The 16,117-nt window shown below is 51.1% G+C and overlaps 1 protein-coding gene across 1 annotated transcript in view; it reads right to left on the bottom strand.

Moving 5' to 3' along the window:
• Positions 1-1,104: 1,104 nt before the first annotated feature.
• Positions 1,105-16,117, bottom strand: part of LOC138762276 (desmin-like) — a 34,519-nt gene continuing 19,506 nt past the window's right edge. Inside the window, exons 3-9 of the mRNA XM_069935975.1 lie at positions 12,450-12,545; positions 11,409-11,570; positions 10,091-10,216; positions 8,044-8,264; positions 6,576-6,619; positions 5,636-5,718; positions 1,105-4,377 (exon numbers count right to left, since the gene is read on the bottom strand). Coding sequence (XP_069792076.1) covers positions 4,336-4,377; positions 5,636-5,718; positions 6,576-6,619; positions 8,044-8,264; positions 10,091-10,216; positions 11,409-11,570; positions 12,450-12,545 — 774 coding nt within the window. The 3' untranslated portion in view covers positions 1,105-4,335. The remainder of the gene's footprint in view (positions 4,378-5,635; positions 5,719-6,575; positions 6,620-8,043; positions 8,265-10,090; positions 10,217-11,408; positions 11,571-12,449; positions 12,546-16,117) is intronic.

Raw genomic sequence — 16,117 nt, 5'->3', positions numbered from 1 at the left:
CCCCTCTCTGGTCACCGCCCTGTATGGCCCGTCTCCTCTGCTTCTCCTTCCCAAACGGGCACATTTCTGGTGCCCTGCGCTGGTCCTCTCCCCCCCCCCCACCCCCCCCGGAGTCTGCAACCCCTCATGGCCCACCTGCCGAACACAGGGCCCAGAACCCGCAGGCGCAGCATTTTAAAATAAGGCCGCTATTTAAAGGGTGTACGGAGCCGACAGCAGTCGGACTGGGTGCTTGGACCTTGCAGGAGAGCGCTGTGTCTCCGCTCCCTGCTCTGCTTGGGTCTACAAGCAGTGCAGTTGGAGCAGCTTCGCCATTGCTGCCATTTATCTCATTGATCTTGAAACTGGGGCTTCTCTGCACCCCTTCCTAGGCAACCACATACTTCCTGTGAGGTGGTGAACAAGACTGAATGAAGGTTTCATGCTGCGGTCCACCTGCTATCAATGCAGTTTCGCTAAGCATACCTGCCGGCTCGTACCTTCTCTGCCTGAGTTCTAAAGTCCTGACCTGAACTGAGACCAGCACGTTCATGTGACAGCCATAATGCTGCACAGTCACATCGACTTTCTCAGAAAGCCAGGAAGTTCGGCATGCCCGTCCCAGCCCTCACCAACTTCTACGGGGGGCCCCATCGAGAGCAGACTTGGTGGGGGCACCACGGCATGGAGCGGGAGCTGCTCTGCTCGAGGTCGGGAGAGGCTGCAGAAGGCAGTGGGCACAGCTCGGAACATCTCGCAAACTCCCCTCCCCCCCCCCACAATGGACACCACTTACACCTCCCGGTGCCCCAGACCCAGTGTGGGACCCATCGCGCCCCGGACACACTCTCTCTCCCTCCTCCCACAGGGGCGAAGGCTCAAGAGGGTGCACCTTCAGGCTTCCCTGCAGCCATCAGGCTCTTGAATGAACCCCACCACCATGCTTTCACACTTCGCTTCCTTGGTGCTGATTAATCTTCCTTCTCATTGTAACTTTATTCTCTAAATCAGCCATTCTCAACATTTTATTGGCCATGCCCACCCCCCCACCCCAAGTGTGACCTGGCAGCAACGTCGCAGGGACCGCGTTAACCGACGCGGCGCAGGAATAGAGGAGGCAGTGGGTTGAAGCGGAGATTTATTAGAGGTGTTCACATCTACATCTGAGTCTTTGAGAAAGAGAAATGCTTATCAGGTGAATTGCCGGGCCGCAGAGACAAGCCAGCGAGCCCAGCCGATGGGTTAACCCGGACAGGGGCCGCAATTTGGAAATAAAAATGTTGCTTTAAGGAACGTTACTAAACTTTTAAAAAAAAGGAACAGGAGTCCATTCAGCCCCCTGAGACTGGTTCTGGTGGTTCTTCTCTCTCATCACTTCTTGACCTCTCTGATTCCCCCTTAACATCCAAAAACGTTCCTGAATATACCAGGCCAAAGAATCCCAAAGATTCAGGGTCCTCTGAAGAACGGAGTTGCCCTTGTTTGAGATGTTCCATCCAGTCAGTCCCACGCTTGCCCTCTCAAGCCTGGTTAGAATGTTATAGTCTTCAAGCCGTGGCCGGGAAAGCCAAAGTCCCGACCCTGTCTCTCCTGGTGAACCTTCACTGCCCCACCCCCCCCAACCCCTTCTGTGTAAGGATGATGGTGGCATGGTTTCCTCGACGCCATTGCAGCGCCCGGCGAGCCGGGTTCGAATCCGCTGCTGTCCCGAGACAGCCCTGTGACCCGCGCGGCTTTGCCCCGGGAACTCCGGTTTCCTCCCACCCTCCAGAAAACGGACAGGGGTTGGTAGGTTAAGTGGATGGGATCGGCAGCACTTAATTCATGGGCCGGAGAGCCCTTCTATCCTGTTGCGAATACATTTAGTTTGGATTCCACAAAACTGACAAGGTATTCGATTGCCAAGGCTGAGAAATAAAGGTGGTGACCAATTGGATATCTCTTGCAAAGGGCTGGCAGAAGCTCGATGGGCTGAATCAACTTTTTTAATGCACCGAATGATCATCCCACTTCCTCGTGCCATAAAGTACAAGATCTCTGGTACTGAAGAAACCAAGCTAGGATCGTCGTACTGCCGGGGAAACTCAGCAGGTCCTGGGGGTAGAGAAATCGTCAATGTTTTGGTTCAAAGCTTTGCATCGGAGGGGTTGGTGGGAGGAGAGGAAGGGGGGGAGGAGCATGGACTAACAGATAAGAGGTAACCGGTGCATACAGACTGAGAGGGTAGAAGAGAGAAAAGCTGAGGTGATAGGGGGAGGGGGGTAACTCCCTCAATGGAGACGGAAGGGGGTGGGGAGCTGGGGGACAGGAGACAGGGATAGAGAAAGCAAGAGACTCAGGGGAGGAGGTTAATAGAAACTGGAGAAATTGTTGTTAATATCATCTGGTTGGAGAGTGTCCAGATGGAATATTAGGTATTGTTCCTCTGGTTTGAAGGTGTCGGGTTTGACAGTTCATGGACTGGCTTGGGAATGGGGTGGAGCAGCTTTGTGTCCAGCTAAAGAGTCTCGATTGGTTAGGTTTCCAGTCAGGAGGCTCGTCATGTGGCAGGCGCAGCAAGTCTCTAGGGGACAGACCACTGTTGCCTTGTGTCCCATCCCACACCAAGTCCTACTCACTACACCCCCTCCACTGAGACCTGCCCTCCAATGCCTTTCCCCTCCCTGACCCAGCCCACACAGCTCTTCGCAATCTCAACCTGCTCACCCCTCTGTCCACCCCTGGATATTTCCCCTTTCAGCTGCCTTGGGCTTCGAACTCCAGGATCGACAAACTTTTCTATCTTCCTTCAGGACTTGCTCAAAATCCATCTCTACCCCTTGATGAAGGCCTCAAGCCCGAAACATCGATTCTGTATCGTTATCTTTGCTACATAAAGGACACCGTTTGACCTGCTGAGTTTATCCAACGTTTACTTCAACCACGTGTCTGTGGCCTTTGATCACCTGCCCTGGCGAACTTTGTGTAACGCTTTACAGAGCTGCACTTGGTGTGTGAGTGTCTTGGCTGAACCCAGGCAGGGTGGACACGGCTCGGGGGGGTCAGGGGTAGGTGAAGTGCACTCACCAGTATTGTGCATTGACCTCCTGGAGTGAAAAAGGGGTCAGGGAATGAGGACCACCCAGCCATTGTTACTCCTGCACCCTTCCCGGGGTACTGAGCGACAGAGGCGGAATATCCCCCTCGTGCCACCACCTCCAGGTCTCTGAGGTGCCTTTCACCCCACCCCCATGGAGAGTGTTCGGCCAGATGGGATGCCTAAGGGAAGGGGGTGGTCTGTGGAGACTCGGAGAGCTGAAGGGCCTGTGCTGTGTCTGTCGCTGCCTCTCTGAGTGAGGGAGGAGACAGTGTTGGGTAAGTGGATCTCCTGTGGAGCAACGTGCCTGTTTCAGGACTGTAAATTCAGTGTTGTTCATCCACAACAGAACTGCAGAACTGGCCCAGGAACAAACACAACTGATCAATCAAAGATTGAGTCCAACCAGCCTTGTACATGTTTCTCCTACAGGGAGGAAGGGGGGGGAGGGTGAAAGGACAAGAGGGGGAGAGGAAGGGAGAGAGAGAGAGAGAGAGAGAGAGAAAGAGAGAGAGAGAGAGAGAGAAGAGAGCTCATCAAGGCATATCAGGATGTCCCACCACCCCCAGCGAAGCCCTGTTGATGATGGCTGATCCATCCAGTTGCTGGGCAACATCTGGGTCAAGAAACAGTGGGGGAATGATCAGAAAGGGTCGGGAGATGGGAGTAGGGAATGACTTCCTCTGACCTGCACCATCCCCAGTGGGAACCCAGTGGTAACGTCGGTGCTGAGGAGAGAATGGCTGGCTGTTCCCCCACCAACCCTGCGACCATCCCACAGGCCTGACCACCAGTTCCCGTAGTCCTGAAGCTAGAAATGAGGGGGAAGGGCATCAACACAGATGTTGATTGGTTGCAAGGGCTCCATCATCAAGGGTGGATGGGCTTCCGTTTAAAAATAAATCAGGAAACGTGAGATTGGATGGATTTGAGATCTGGAATCTTCCTGAATGAGGAGCAGATACAAGATCTTCACGACGTCTCTGCATCTCTCTTCTCTTCTCTCTTCTCCAAAGAGTGTGGCCCTGGTTTTGAAATTCAACGACTTCCTCGCCTTTCTCCCTCCCCCAACCACTCGACGTGCAACCCTCCATGAGGGGGAGGCAAGCTGGGGTTCAAGGCACCTTGTCACGTGCCTGCGGCCATTGCTTCTTTTATCCTGAACCACCAGCAGCAAGGGGTGGAGGTGGGGGGGGGGAAACAAGGCGGGGTGGGTTGAGGGGTGGTGCAGGGCTTCGACGGTCCGCATGTCTCCCTGCTGAGTTGGGGGGAGGGGGGGTTTAAGCCAACTCCTCTTGCTTCTGTGAAGACTCACTGATCACCTGGAGGGGCAAGAGAGAGAACATGTCAGGAGGGAGACGGGCGAGTGTTTGTCCGCGGCAAAGAATTCTACAGCGCGGAAGAAGGTCCTTCGATCCATCTGCCCTGTGTTCCCCTGAGCTGATCCCATTTGCTGGCATTTGGCCCATGTCTCTCGAGATCTTTCCTATCCCAGTGCCCGTCCAAATGTTGCAAACGACCCCATCCCTCCGGCAGCTCACTCCACACACCCACTGCCTTCTGTGTGAGAAAGGTTCCCCTTCAGGTCCACTCGTCCCTCTCACCTTCAAACTCTGCCCTCTGGCTTTAGATAGACCCCCCTTCCCCGGGAGAAAGCCTCGCCCATGCCCCACAGAAAAGTTCATCCCCCCTCAACATTTGGCGGCCCAAGGAGAGAGGTCCCAGCCAATTCACTAGCTCCTCAAGCCCCCAGCTCCTCGCGAATCTTTCTCTGCCCCCTTTTCCCATTTACAGAGGTCCTCGTTTTCAGATACGGAAGGATAATCCAGGCAGAGAACACAGACAGAGGCAGGAGCCACCCAAAATGCTGCAGGAACTCAGCCGGTCTTGCAACGCCCATAGGAGACAGGTAAGTTCAGAATTGAGACAATGTTGGCTGTGGGATCAATGAGGTGATCAATGGGTCTGATAAGGGACAAGGTAAGAACTTGTCACGTCTGTGCGAAAGGAGATGGAATGGAGAGGCAGAGATAGAGGAAGGCGGTGACAGGGGTAGGAAGACGTGGGGGAGGAGGGGTTTAACGAAAGCCGGAGAAGTCAATGTTAATGACTTCTGGTTGGAGGGTGTCCATTTGGAAGATAAGGACCCCTTCCCTAGCCGGCACTGTCTGAATTCTGAGACTTTCTGATATTTCTCGCCTCTGGCTCATTCGGGTTCAGGTGTGAAACGGTGGGAATAAATCTGTCTCCTCCAGACCAGGGGTTCTCAACTTTTTCCTTCCCACTCACATCCCCCTTTAAGTAATCCCTAGGCCATCGGTGCTCTGTGATTAGTAAGGGATTGCTTAAGGTGGGATGTGAGTGGGAAGGGAAGGTTGAGAAACACTGCTCTAGAACCAATTGTTACTGAAATATTTTCCTTGAAAAAAATTGTCATTTGCCCATTTCCTCTGGAGCTCTGAAACCCTGCACAAAATGAGCCAACAAGGGATGATTAAAACAGTGGTTTTTTTTCTTCCCACCCTCATCCCACTTTAAGCAATCCCTTACTAACCTCCCTCCACACTCTATGACCCTCACCTCTCCATCCCTGGTCTCATAAGTCTTGATGGTCACTGTCTTCTTGGTGTGGACCTCCCGCTGTGGCTGCTCAGGGCTGGTCTCTGAAACAAAGTGTATCGCAGGTTTACTGTCGTATACCTGAACCTCTAGAGTGACAGCTGTGGGAATTAACCTACAGGCATCTGGCACCACTGGGGCTGCTATAACAGCAGGGCATCACTGGTGCAGACCCAGGAGAGTGGGGAGTGGAGACAAGGTGCTGCTCCACAGGATCCCACTGCCTAGACCTAAATAACTGCTCTGTAAGGGGTTTATACAGCTTCTTAAAGGAGCTGGCATGTTTGCAAGTAAAATCCTGCAACCATGGGATCTGGGACCAAGATGGCGGTGCCAGTGGTGGGTAGCTGATACAAGGGGTTGCAGACTCTGGGGGAAGCAGCGGACTGGCACAGGGCACCAGAAATAGGGAGAACACCACCCCCCTCCCCCCCACCATTGAGAAGGAGAAGCAGATCTAATGACCCTACAGGACAGTGACCGTGGAGGTGAACCAGCGAGGGGTCTACAGCTGAGGGACCCACACAGGCCGTGGGCGACTTGCGGTTGAAGGACTTGCACAGGCTGCTGGAGACAGGCTCATGGGAACCAGGTATCGGTACTGGGATGTGAGAGGGGGCTGAAGGCAAGAAGGGCTCCCGGAAGGGCCTTGGGCACTGATCATGTCGGAGGTTCAGATCTGGAGCTCAGGTCGGCCGACGGATTGAACAGGAGTCCGTGCGGCTGCAGAGGCTGTGGGAGGTGAATCCACAGACACTCAGTGACTCTGAAGGGAGTCTCTTTTGCTTTTCTTTCTCTCGTACTGTAAGGGGTGCCCGGCAACTCTCTTTCTGCCTTAAAGCACATCAAGTATGAAACATTTTAACATGATAATAAAAAGAACCTTGAACCTTGAACTTACCTCTGAAGCTCAAGGTCGAAAATGTCGGCAACGGCATCACAATCCTGCAGGAAAACCAAGCGACAGCAGGTCATGAAGACGAACAGCCCAAGGAATCTCCATCAAACTCCAGGCTTCAGGCTCTCTCTCATCTGACTGATCACACTAAACTTTAACTAGCAGGGAAAAGCCTCCTGATTTTGGGAATAAAAACTAAGGAAATTTCTGTGGAGGCCATCAAGTCCAACACATCCGTGCTGATCGAGACTAACCCCACCAGCCCACCACCTTCAACCTCTGAGTAAACCTATTCACAGTTGGTTTGCCTGGTCCATACTCGCTCCCTGCAGTTATTGCTTGGCCCCTTTGTGGAAAAACACCCTCCTCTCTGCTTGACCTGACCCCCACCTCCATCCCCCATCCTCTCTGGTCCCGCTAGCAACAAGCCTTCCCGCCTTTCAAGAAGGAAGCCAACATCATAAAGGGTCACACCCCCATCACCATGGCCGCAAACTTTTCCCACCCCTCCCTACAGGAGGGGCTGTACTGGGAGAGGGTCCCACTGCAGGAGCGGCGGGGCAGAAGTCATGGTCCACACCAGGTAGATGGAGAAAGGTAAATGATTAAAGTGGCAGAAATGGGGTTTGAATGGAAAGGAGGTTTTGAGTGTGTGGTGATGGAGTACCCTTGTTCAGAAGACGTCTCTGCTGTCTCCAACTACACGGTTCCAGCAATTAGCCTACAGTTTGCCAGGATGGATCCACTCCACCGTGGAACTACTACCTCTCGTCTAAATTGCTCATTAAAAGATTAACATTGGAGGATCTCCTTGTGGGGTTGTTGCTGGGCCTGGCAAAGCTGGGCTGTACACGGGTTGGGGCGGCAGGCAGTCAAGCGCTCCAGGCGAGCCAACTGCCTACCAATCTTTTCAGGGTTACGTCCAGGCCTGTGCGGTTTGTAGCGTGCAGGGCAAGTGGCATTCAAGGGGACGGTGGCCGAGTTCTGAGAACAGTGACCCTCCAGGGGCAATTACATGTCTCTCAGGGTCGGGGGAGGGGGGGGTTGCATGAAAATTTGTGAAATACTGTGTAATCGAGCGACGATCGTGTTTACTGCTTCACGTGGTCTTTCTGCCCCACGGTAATGGTGGATTTTAGTTGTAGCTCAGTGTCTGTTTAGTGTCTTGCAAAAGTGTTGCTTTAAATAAAGATTGTATGTTTAAAAAAAAGGGCCATTCTGGGGGTTCACGGCGGGTGGAGCCATTCTGGGGGAGGGTCACAGTGGGTGGGGTGGTTTTGGAGAAGGGTCACGATGGATGGGCTGGTTCAAGGGGGGAGGTTCACAGTAGGAGGGGCGGTTCTGGGGAAGGTCACGGTGGGTAGGGTGGTGTTGAGGGGTGGGCCACACTTTGGTAAGGGCCATGCCGATGGGAGAGGGGGGTTTGTGAAGGAGTGGCGAGTGGATGGATCTGCCTGCATGGATGACCCACCTGCTCTCCTCGCCCTCCAGCAGCTTCCTGTAAGTGGCGATCTCCACATCCAGCGCCATCTTGACATTGAGCAGGTCCTGGTACTCCCGCAGATGGCGGGCCATCTCGTCCTTCAGGTGACTGATTTCCTCTTCCAGGCGCCCGATGGTATCCGTGTAGCCCGCCGACTCATTGGCAAACCTGTCCTCCATCTCCCGTAACTGCCGCATCAAAGACTCATTCTGCGGAAGAGAAGCCTTTCAGTTTAGGGTGGTGAGAACTCTACCTCATGTGGGTGCCCAGCATGGTCTAGATGGGCCGAAGGGCTTGTATTTATGCTGTCATCCAGTATGGAAATAAGCCATTTATCCCATCTTGTCCACGCCATCCAAACTGTCCCACCAACATTAGTCCCACCTGCCTGTATTTGGCCCATGCCCCTCTAAACCCATCCTATCAATGTATCCATCCAATTATTTCTTAAACATTGCGAGAGTCCCTGCCTCAACCCTCTCCTCTGGCAGCCCGTTCCACACACCCACCACCCTCTGTGTAAGTACGTTAGCCCTCATGTTCCTGTTAAATCTCCCCTCCCTCACTTTAAACCTCTATCCTCTAATTACCAATTCCCCCACTCTGGGCAAAAGACTCTCTGCGTTCACCCCAATCTATTCCACTCATGATTTTGTCCCCCTCTGTGAGATCTCCCTTCATCCTCCTGCATGCCAAGGAATAAGATATAGGAGCAGAAGTAGGCCATTCAGCCCATCAACTCTGCCCCACCATTCCATCATGAGTTGATCTGTTCTCCCACTCAGCCCCACTCCCCTGCCTTCTCCCGATAACCTTTGATACCTTGACTATTCAGATACCTATCAATCTCTGCCTTAAATACTCCCAATGACCAGGTCTCCACAGTCGCCCGTGGTAGCAAATTCCAGAGGTTCACCGCTCTCTGGCTAAAGTAATTCCTCCACATCTCTGTTTTAAATGGGCGCCCTTCAGCCCTGAAGTTGTGCCCTCTTGCCCTGGCCTGCTCAACTCCTCCCTGTAGCTCAGGTTCCCGAGACCTGGCAACTATCTTGTAAATCTTCTCTGCACCCTCTCCAGCTCCTCAACGACATCTGCCCTCCAGCACGGTGACCAGAACCGAACACAATGATCCAAATAGGACCTCGCCAATGTGCAACTGCACCCAACCCCCCCCTCCCCCACCATCGACATGATCTACCGTGATTGTTGTCTGAAGAGGGTGCGCAAATTATTGAGGACCCCTTCCACCCCACGCACAGCATCTTTCAGCTGCTCCCATTGGGGAAGAGATCCAGGAGGATGAGAGCCAGCACCACCAGGCTGAGGAATAGCTTCTTCTCACGGGCTGTGAGAACACTGAACGACTGACAAACTGCTCACACTGACCACCCGAGACTCTCAGAATTATGAAACAATATTTACTTGTTTAGGTGAATACTTGTCCTGCATATGTATTGCTTGTCTGTCTGTGTGTTATGCCTGATTGTGTGTCTGCGTGTTTTGCTCCAAGAACAGTGTTTCATCAGGTTGTACTTGTACAATCAGATGACAATAAACTTGACTTGAACATGGCCTCCCAGCGCCTGTACTCAATACTCAGACTGATGAATGCCAAAGTGCTGCAAGCCTTTTATATTGTTAATTTTTTTTGTACAGTAATGGGCCCTTTCGGCCCACGAGTCCGTGCTGCCAAAAATACACCCCATTACTTAAAACCCCCGGTACATTTTGAATGGTGGGAAGAAACTGGAGCCCCCGGGGAAAACACACACAGACACGGGGAGAACGTACAAACTCTGAACAGACAGCACGGGATTCGAACCCTGATCCCATTTGCTGGTGCTTTAACCGCGTTGAGCTAACCGCTATGCCAAGCGTGCTGCCCCTTCTTTGACCACCCCGATCTCTGAAGCAGCTTACAAGATTCTCATGAGGCAATTGTTCCCATCCCTGGGGCATTAATTAGAAATTGGCCGATCTGTCTGCAGAGAGTTTCAACGTTCGAAAGTTCAAAGCTGGCTCAGGCAACACTCACCGATCCTTTGAGGGCGTCGATCTCACAGGTGTAGGTCTGGATTTGGTGCCGATACTCCATCGCCTCCTGTTTGGCCTGCCGCAGTGCGTCATTATGCTTCATCGCGCTCTGATTCAGGTCCGCCACCTGGGAGGGGAGCAGAGGGAGTTGGCTGGCGTGGGTGGGCAGCTCCCGCCTCACACCACCGCCCCACGCACGACCGCCACCTTCCACGGAAATGAACTCCCTCCCCTCAATCCCACTCTGCTTCTCTCTGAGGTTGGAGTTGCCCATACTGACCTGTCGGGCACGTCCTCCTGTGTCTGCGCTTTGTGACTCCTACTTCCTTTTGCCTTTGTTCTCATTCACTAAGTCCCACCCAGATCATGTGTCCTTCACTCCTCCCATCAGGTAGGTCCCACACTCCCTTCACACTCCATCCCCTCCCACCCCAGCCTCAGGATGAAGATTCCCAAGTGTGAGATCAGATGCCAGCAGATTCAAGTGTGCATCATGGTCTGGTTTAGGGACACCAATACCCCCTGCTAAAGGTAGTGGACGCAACCCAGGACATCACAGGCAAAACCCCTCCCCGCCATTGAGAACATCTACAAGGAACACTGCCGTCGGAGAGCAGCAGCGATCATCAAGGATCCACCCCACCCAGCACACGCTCTATTCTCGTTGCTGCCATCAGGAAAGAGGTCTCGGTGTCACAAGACTCGCATCTCTAGGTTCAGGAACAGCTGCTTTCCCTCCACTACCAGACTCCTCAATGACAAACTCCACCAGAGACCTATTTACTTTGCATGCGATTGATTTTTTTTCTCTGTGTATTGTAAGATTTGTCTACATTTCTTTATTGTACAGTATTTTTTTGCACGACCTATAAGTAGTGATTCTGCCTGGCCCACAGGAAAAGGAATCTCGGGGTTGTATGTGATGTCATGTACGTTAACTGACAATAAATCGGAAATCTGAACAGTTTCTTTCCCATCATTATTAGATTCCTGAATGAACCCTAAGATAGTGCAGGTGCCCCTCACCTTACGACGGGATCACGTACTGGCAGACCCACCGTAAATCGAAAACCAATCCTAAGTAGGGGAGCACCTGTAAAGTTATGTCTTCTGGACTGCTCGCCAAAGAACCTCCATCAGACATTTTCGATCCGTCACCACAAGCGTAAAGTTGAGTTTGTGAGCTCCGACCTCAATCCGACTTTCCCCAACGGAGCTCCCTGCCACGTGAGCTCAGTCCGCACACCCGCTGCGCACTCACGCCGTTCCCGCCCCAGCTGCGGAGTGTCCCTTCCCATCCAACTCGCCGCCGTGCCCACCTTTGACTTGTACCACTCCTCAGCCTCTTGCACGTTCTTGGCCGAAATTGACTCATACTGTGCGCGGATGTCCCGAAGCGCGGCTGTGAGATCAGGTTTGGCCACGTCCACGTCGACCTGGATCTGTTGCTCATGGAGCTGAGCCTGCAGCTCCTGCAGTTCCTTTTGAGGGGGGGAGGGGGTTGGGGGTGGTGGTTGGTGAGGGGAGGGAGGGAGGGATGGAGATGGTTACAAAGGAACTTTGGAAGGCCGAACGAAGGCAGAGTACAAGGTTAACCGTTTGGACTATGTTCTCAGGGACTGGTTTTATACCCAACCACCAGATGGTTCTTATTGGAGTTCATACTATGGATCCAGTCCGTGGTATATATCATTAAAAAGGTTAAAAATGGCCACCCCATTGCATGAAGGATGGAGAAACTTGGGAGAAGGCACAGAGGAAATTTACTAGGAAGTCGCCTAGATTGGAGAATGTGTGTGATGGGACGGTGTAGAGGGAGCTTCTCTCTGTGTCTGACCCCGGAAGTGTGTGATGGGACGGTGCGGAGTCCGCTTCACTCCGTCTCTGACCCTTTGCGTGTGTGATGGGACGGTGTGGAGGGAGCTTCATTCTGTGTCTGACCCCAGGAGTGTGTGATATGATGGTGCGGAGGGGATTCACTCTGTGTCTGATCCCGGGAGTGGGTGATGGGACGGTGTGGAGGGAGCTTCATTCTGTGTCTGACCCCAGGAGTGTGTGATATGATGGTGTGGAGGGAATTCACTCTGTGTCTGTCCTCGGGAGTGGGTGATGGGACGGTGTGGAGTGGGATTCACTCTGTGTCTGACCCCAGGAGTGTGTGATGGGACGGTGTGGAGGGGATTCATTCTGTGCCTGACCCCAGAAGTGGATGATGGGACGGTGTGGAGGGGGATTCACTCTTTGCCTGACCCTGGGAGTGACCCTGACCCTGGGAACTGGATGCAAGCTTCATGAGTCTTTTTGGAAGTGAAGGCAGAGAACCCTCAGGTAACCTGGTGCCCGTGGAGACCCAGACTCACCTCCTCGTGGACCTTTTTGAGGAAGGCAATCTCCTCGTTGAGGGACTCGATCTTCCGCTCAAGTTCCAGACGCACTAGTGTGGCTGCGTCAACATCCTGTGAGGGGGAGAGGCAGGTGCATGGGATTAACTCCAGTTAATAATGGCACTGTAAACTGACTCCATCGGCCAGCTGTCTGTGGCCCATTTCAAAATAACATGAGTATTCTGATCATGGTCCAGATCTGTGCAACAGAAGAAAGAAGATGGGCCCACAATACGTTTCAGACCGAAAGTGAGAGCCATCGTTCTTCCCTTTGCCCAAATCGCCATCAGCATCCCTGGAGGAGCTCGGGCCTTGTTTCAATTCAAACCAACTTTGCTTCCTATAGGGAGGAGAGTCTCAGACCAGGGAGCTCAACCTCAAGATAAAAGGGCAGCAATTTAAACCCAGGATGGGGGGGAAAAACGTTTCTTCAGCCAGAGGGTCTAAACACTGGGCCTTAGCCCCAATAAAACCTCACTATGCCTGTGTGTGTCTTTCTTTGAGTAGCGCTCGTCTACACTACAGGTATCTTAATTTTCTTGATTTTAGAAGTCAGAAGGTTCAGGTTGGGCGATTACAACTTCATTCCTACAACTTTTAGATAGGATACCCAAATTTTTTCCAAAATTTCAAATTTGTTGCATAAATTATATGTAATTTTTTAAAGTGGTGTCCAATTACTTATTTCATTCGGGCCATCTACTTGTTCCCAAATATACATCTGATTTCCAAGTTACTGCCACACATTTTTAGCTACCGCCAGGGCTATTGCAACAAATTATTTTCGATATTTAATTTCAATTAAATAATTTGGATCTTGAGGAAACTTAACTTTTGTAACACTTTCCAAAATTAAACCCAGTTCTGCCCAAAAGGGTCTTAATTGTGAACCTATTGCCTTATTGCATCTAAAACATGGATCTGAAAAATTAGAATTTAATCCATTTAATTTCTGTGGAGTGAGATATAGTTGATGTAAAAGATACCCGCTCCTATATCTTGTGATCAATATCATTCGTTAAAAATAAAGAGAAGAAATGGAAAAAGAGGCCACAACATTCTTTACATTCTTGAAAGGGCAGTTTTTTGTTGCACTCCTTTAAGTGTGCAAATTTATTCTCTCCTTGAGAAAGAATCTACTGGGCCGAGGAGATTGACTGGAGAGATGAAGGGCGTGAACCTCTGAGGAAAGATTGGGTTACCTGGGAAATTCAGAAGAATGAGAGGGGATCTTACAGAAAGATATAAAATTACGAAAGGGATAGAAAACTCTGACTATGTATGTTTTGGACTCTGGCCACTTATCTGCTCGTCGTGTTACTTTCATAGCCAGGAGATTCTTCAACTCAAAAAGAAAGACCCTAAACCACCTCCTTACGTTTTAATGGTTTTCCCAATCTAGAGCCGATTTAAACTTAGAAAAAAAATCAGAAGTGATTCTGTCGACATTTCGGTTAAATTTGAAGAAACACGGGGGTCATTTGGTTAACGTTTTCATACGATGTAAGTTGATCCAAATAACCATATAACAATTTACAGTACGGAAACAGGCCACATCAGCCCCTCTAGTCCGCACCGATTTACGTGAAACTCCACTAGTTCCACCTACCCACTCCCGTGCCCATAACCCTCCAACTCCCTCACATCCATGTACTCCTCTAACCTCCTCTTCAATGACAGAAGAGACCCTGCCACAACTACCTCTTCCGGAAGGTCATTCCACTCAGCCACCACTCTCTGAGTGAAGAAGCTTCCTCTTGTATTACTCCTAAAGTTTTGCCCCCCCAACCCTTAACTTATGACCCCTTGTACCAATCTCCCCTCCCCTCAGGGGGAAGAGCCTTTTCGCATCTCCACCATCTATTCATAGGAACATAGGAAGTAGGAACAGGAGTCGGCCAAAAATGGCCCATCGAGCCTGCTCCGCCATTCAATGCAATCATGGCTCAACCTCATAATCCCCTTCATAATTTTAAATACTTCTATCAAATCCCCTCTCCACCTTCTACGCTCCAACAAATAAAATCCCAGTCTACTCAGTTTTTCTCTGTATTCAAGATCCTTTCCAAATCCTTTGAGAACACTTTCTGTGAGCGTAGAGGAGCGGAATTAACTGCAAAATCATGGTTTAACCTCTGAAATGTGGTCGCCCAGCTTTTGTTTTGTTTCTTAGTCAGGGGGATATTTTTGAATTAAAGTTCGATTCCTTTTCATGTTTGTCTTCTAAAAGATTGCGAGCCTCAGTTTCCAGATGCTGCTCGACGTCAGTGTTGGTGGACGTTAACCCTTGTTAATGTGATCCCTTGTTAATGTGATCATTCTTGTGTTTATTAATTTGAAACTTGGTATAAAGTTTGAAAAAGAAAGAAATAAAAATGTAGACCAGCCATTCTCAACCTTCTTTTCAGCTCTACTGCCCCTCCCCCACCCCAGGTCTCTGCTCAACGTTTAAGGGCCCCCTTCACTGTGAAGCAGACAAGTTTAGTTGGTTTATTCCATATTTCTTTCCTACCGACTTACATAAAAATCATTTAAAAATGTTGTTACATGAGTTGAAAAGAAAACAAAGCTTTCACTTAAATTTGCTGGGCTTCATTCTGTGTCTGACCCCAGGAGCGTGTGATGGGACTGGAGGGGTCCCGCTGAGAATGACTCAGGTAGAGGCAGGGAAAGTTGAACTCGGAGGGACACAGCCTAAAGATTCAGGGAAGTGGATTTAGGTCAGAGATGAGGAAGAACCTGCTTCTTCTCCCAGTGAGTGGTGAATCTGTGGGATTCTCTGCCCAAGGAGGCAGAAGTGGTCCTTAGCCTTTTTCTTTCTACCCACATGCCACCTTAAGCAATCTCTTACTAATCACAGAACACCGATGGCATCGGGATTACTTCAAGTGAGTGGAAAGAAAAAGGTTGAGAATCACTGGTGTAGAGGCTCCCTCATTAAATGTATTTAAGATACGATTGGAGAAACCTTCTGCGTGGTTGGGAAATTACCGATTGTGGGGAAGAGATGGATAAGTGGAGCTGAGTCCATGCCCATGATCACCTATGATCTCAATGAATGGCAGAGCAGGCTCGACGGGCCGGATGGCCGGTTCCTGCTCTCGTCTTGTGCTTTCCTATAACCATATAAGAATGACAGTACGGAAACGGGCCATCTCAGCCCCTCTAGTCCGCACCGAGTTAAGTGATCTCTAGTCCCACTTACCCGCACTGTTGGAGTTGGGTGTTTTTTTTATTTTTCAAGTGGCTCTTTGGCTGCAGGAAGTGAGAATTTTGCTGAAAATGTATATTGTACTCATGTAAGACATTAAGCTTCAGTGTCGCTCAAGTAATACATTCTAGAGTTATCGACTCGATACGTCAGAAGCGTGAGCACTTTCTGTGTCCAGGTTGCCACTTGAGGGGCCTTACTGAGCGTTTGGGAGGGATTGTGTCCCGCAGGGTTCAGTGGCAGTGGCCCTTCTCCACATGGGCCGCACCAGCCTTCTGCGCACCTCTTCTGCAGGCCGGAACATGCAGGGTGGCACCGTCCCCTGATGGACAGCTCGTCATACCGACAGGTTTCAGGCGAGCCTGAGTGTTAGCTGGGGGGGGGGGGGGGGGTGGGCTGGGGGGCGGGTGAGGCAGGCCAGCAAGCCCCAGTG

The sequence above is a fragment of the Narcine bancroftii genome, chromosome 4, assembly GCF_036971445.1.
Source record: "Narcine bancroftii isolate sNarBan1 chromosome 4, sNarBan1.hap1, whole genome shotgun sequence".
NCBI classification, from domain to species: domain Eukaryota; kingdom Metazoa; phylum Chordata; class Chondrichthyes; order Torpediniformes; family Narcinidae; genus Narcine; species Narcine bancroftii.
This window is presented reverse-complemented; position numbering and strand designations above follow the sequence as displayed.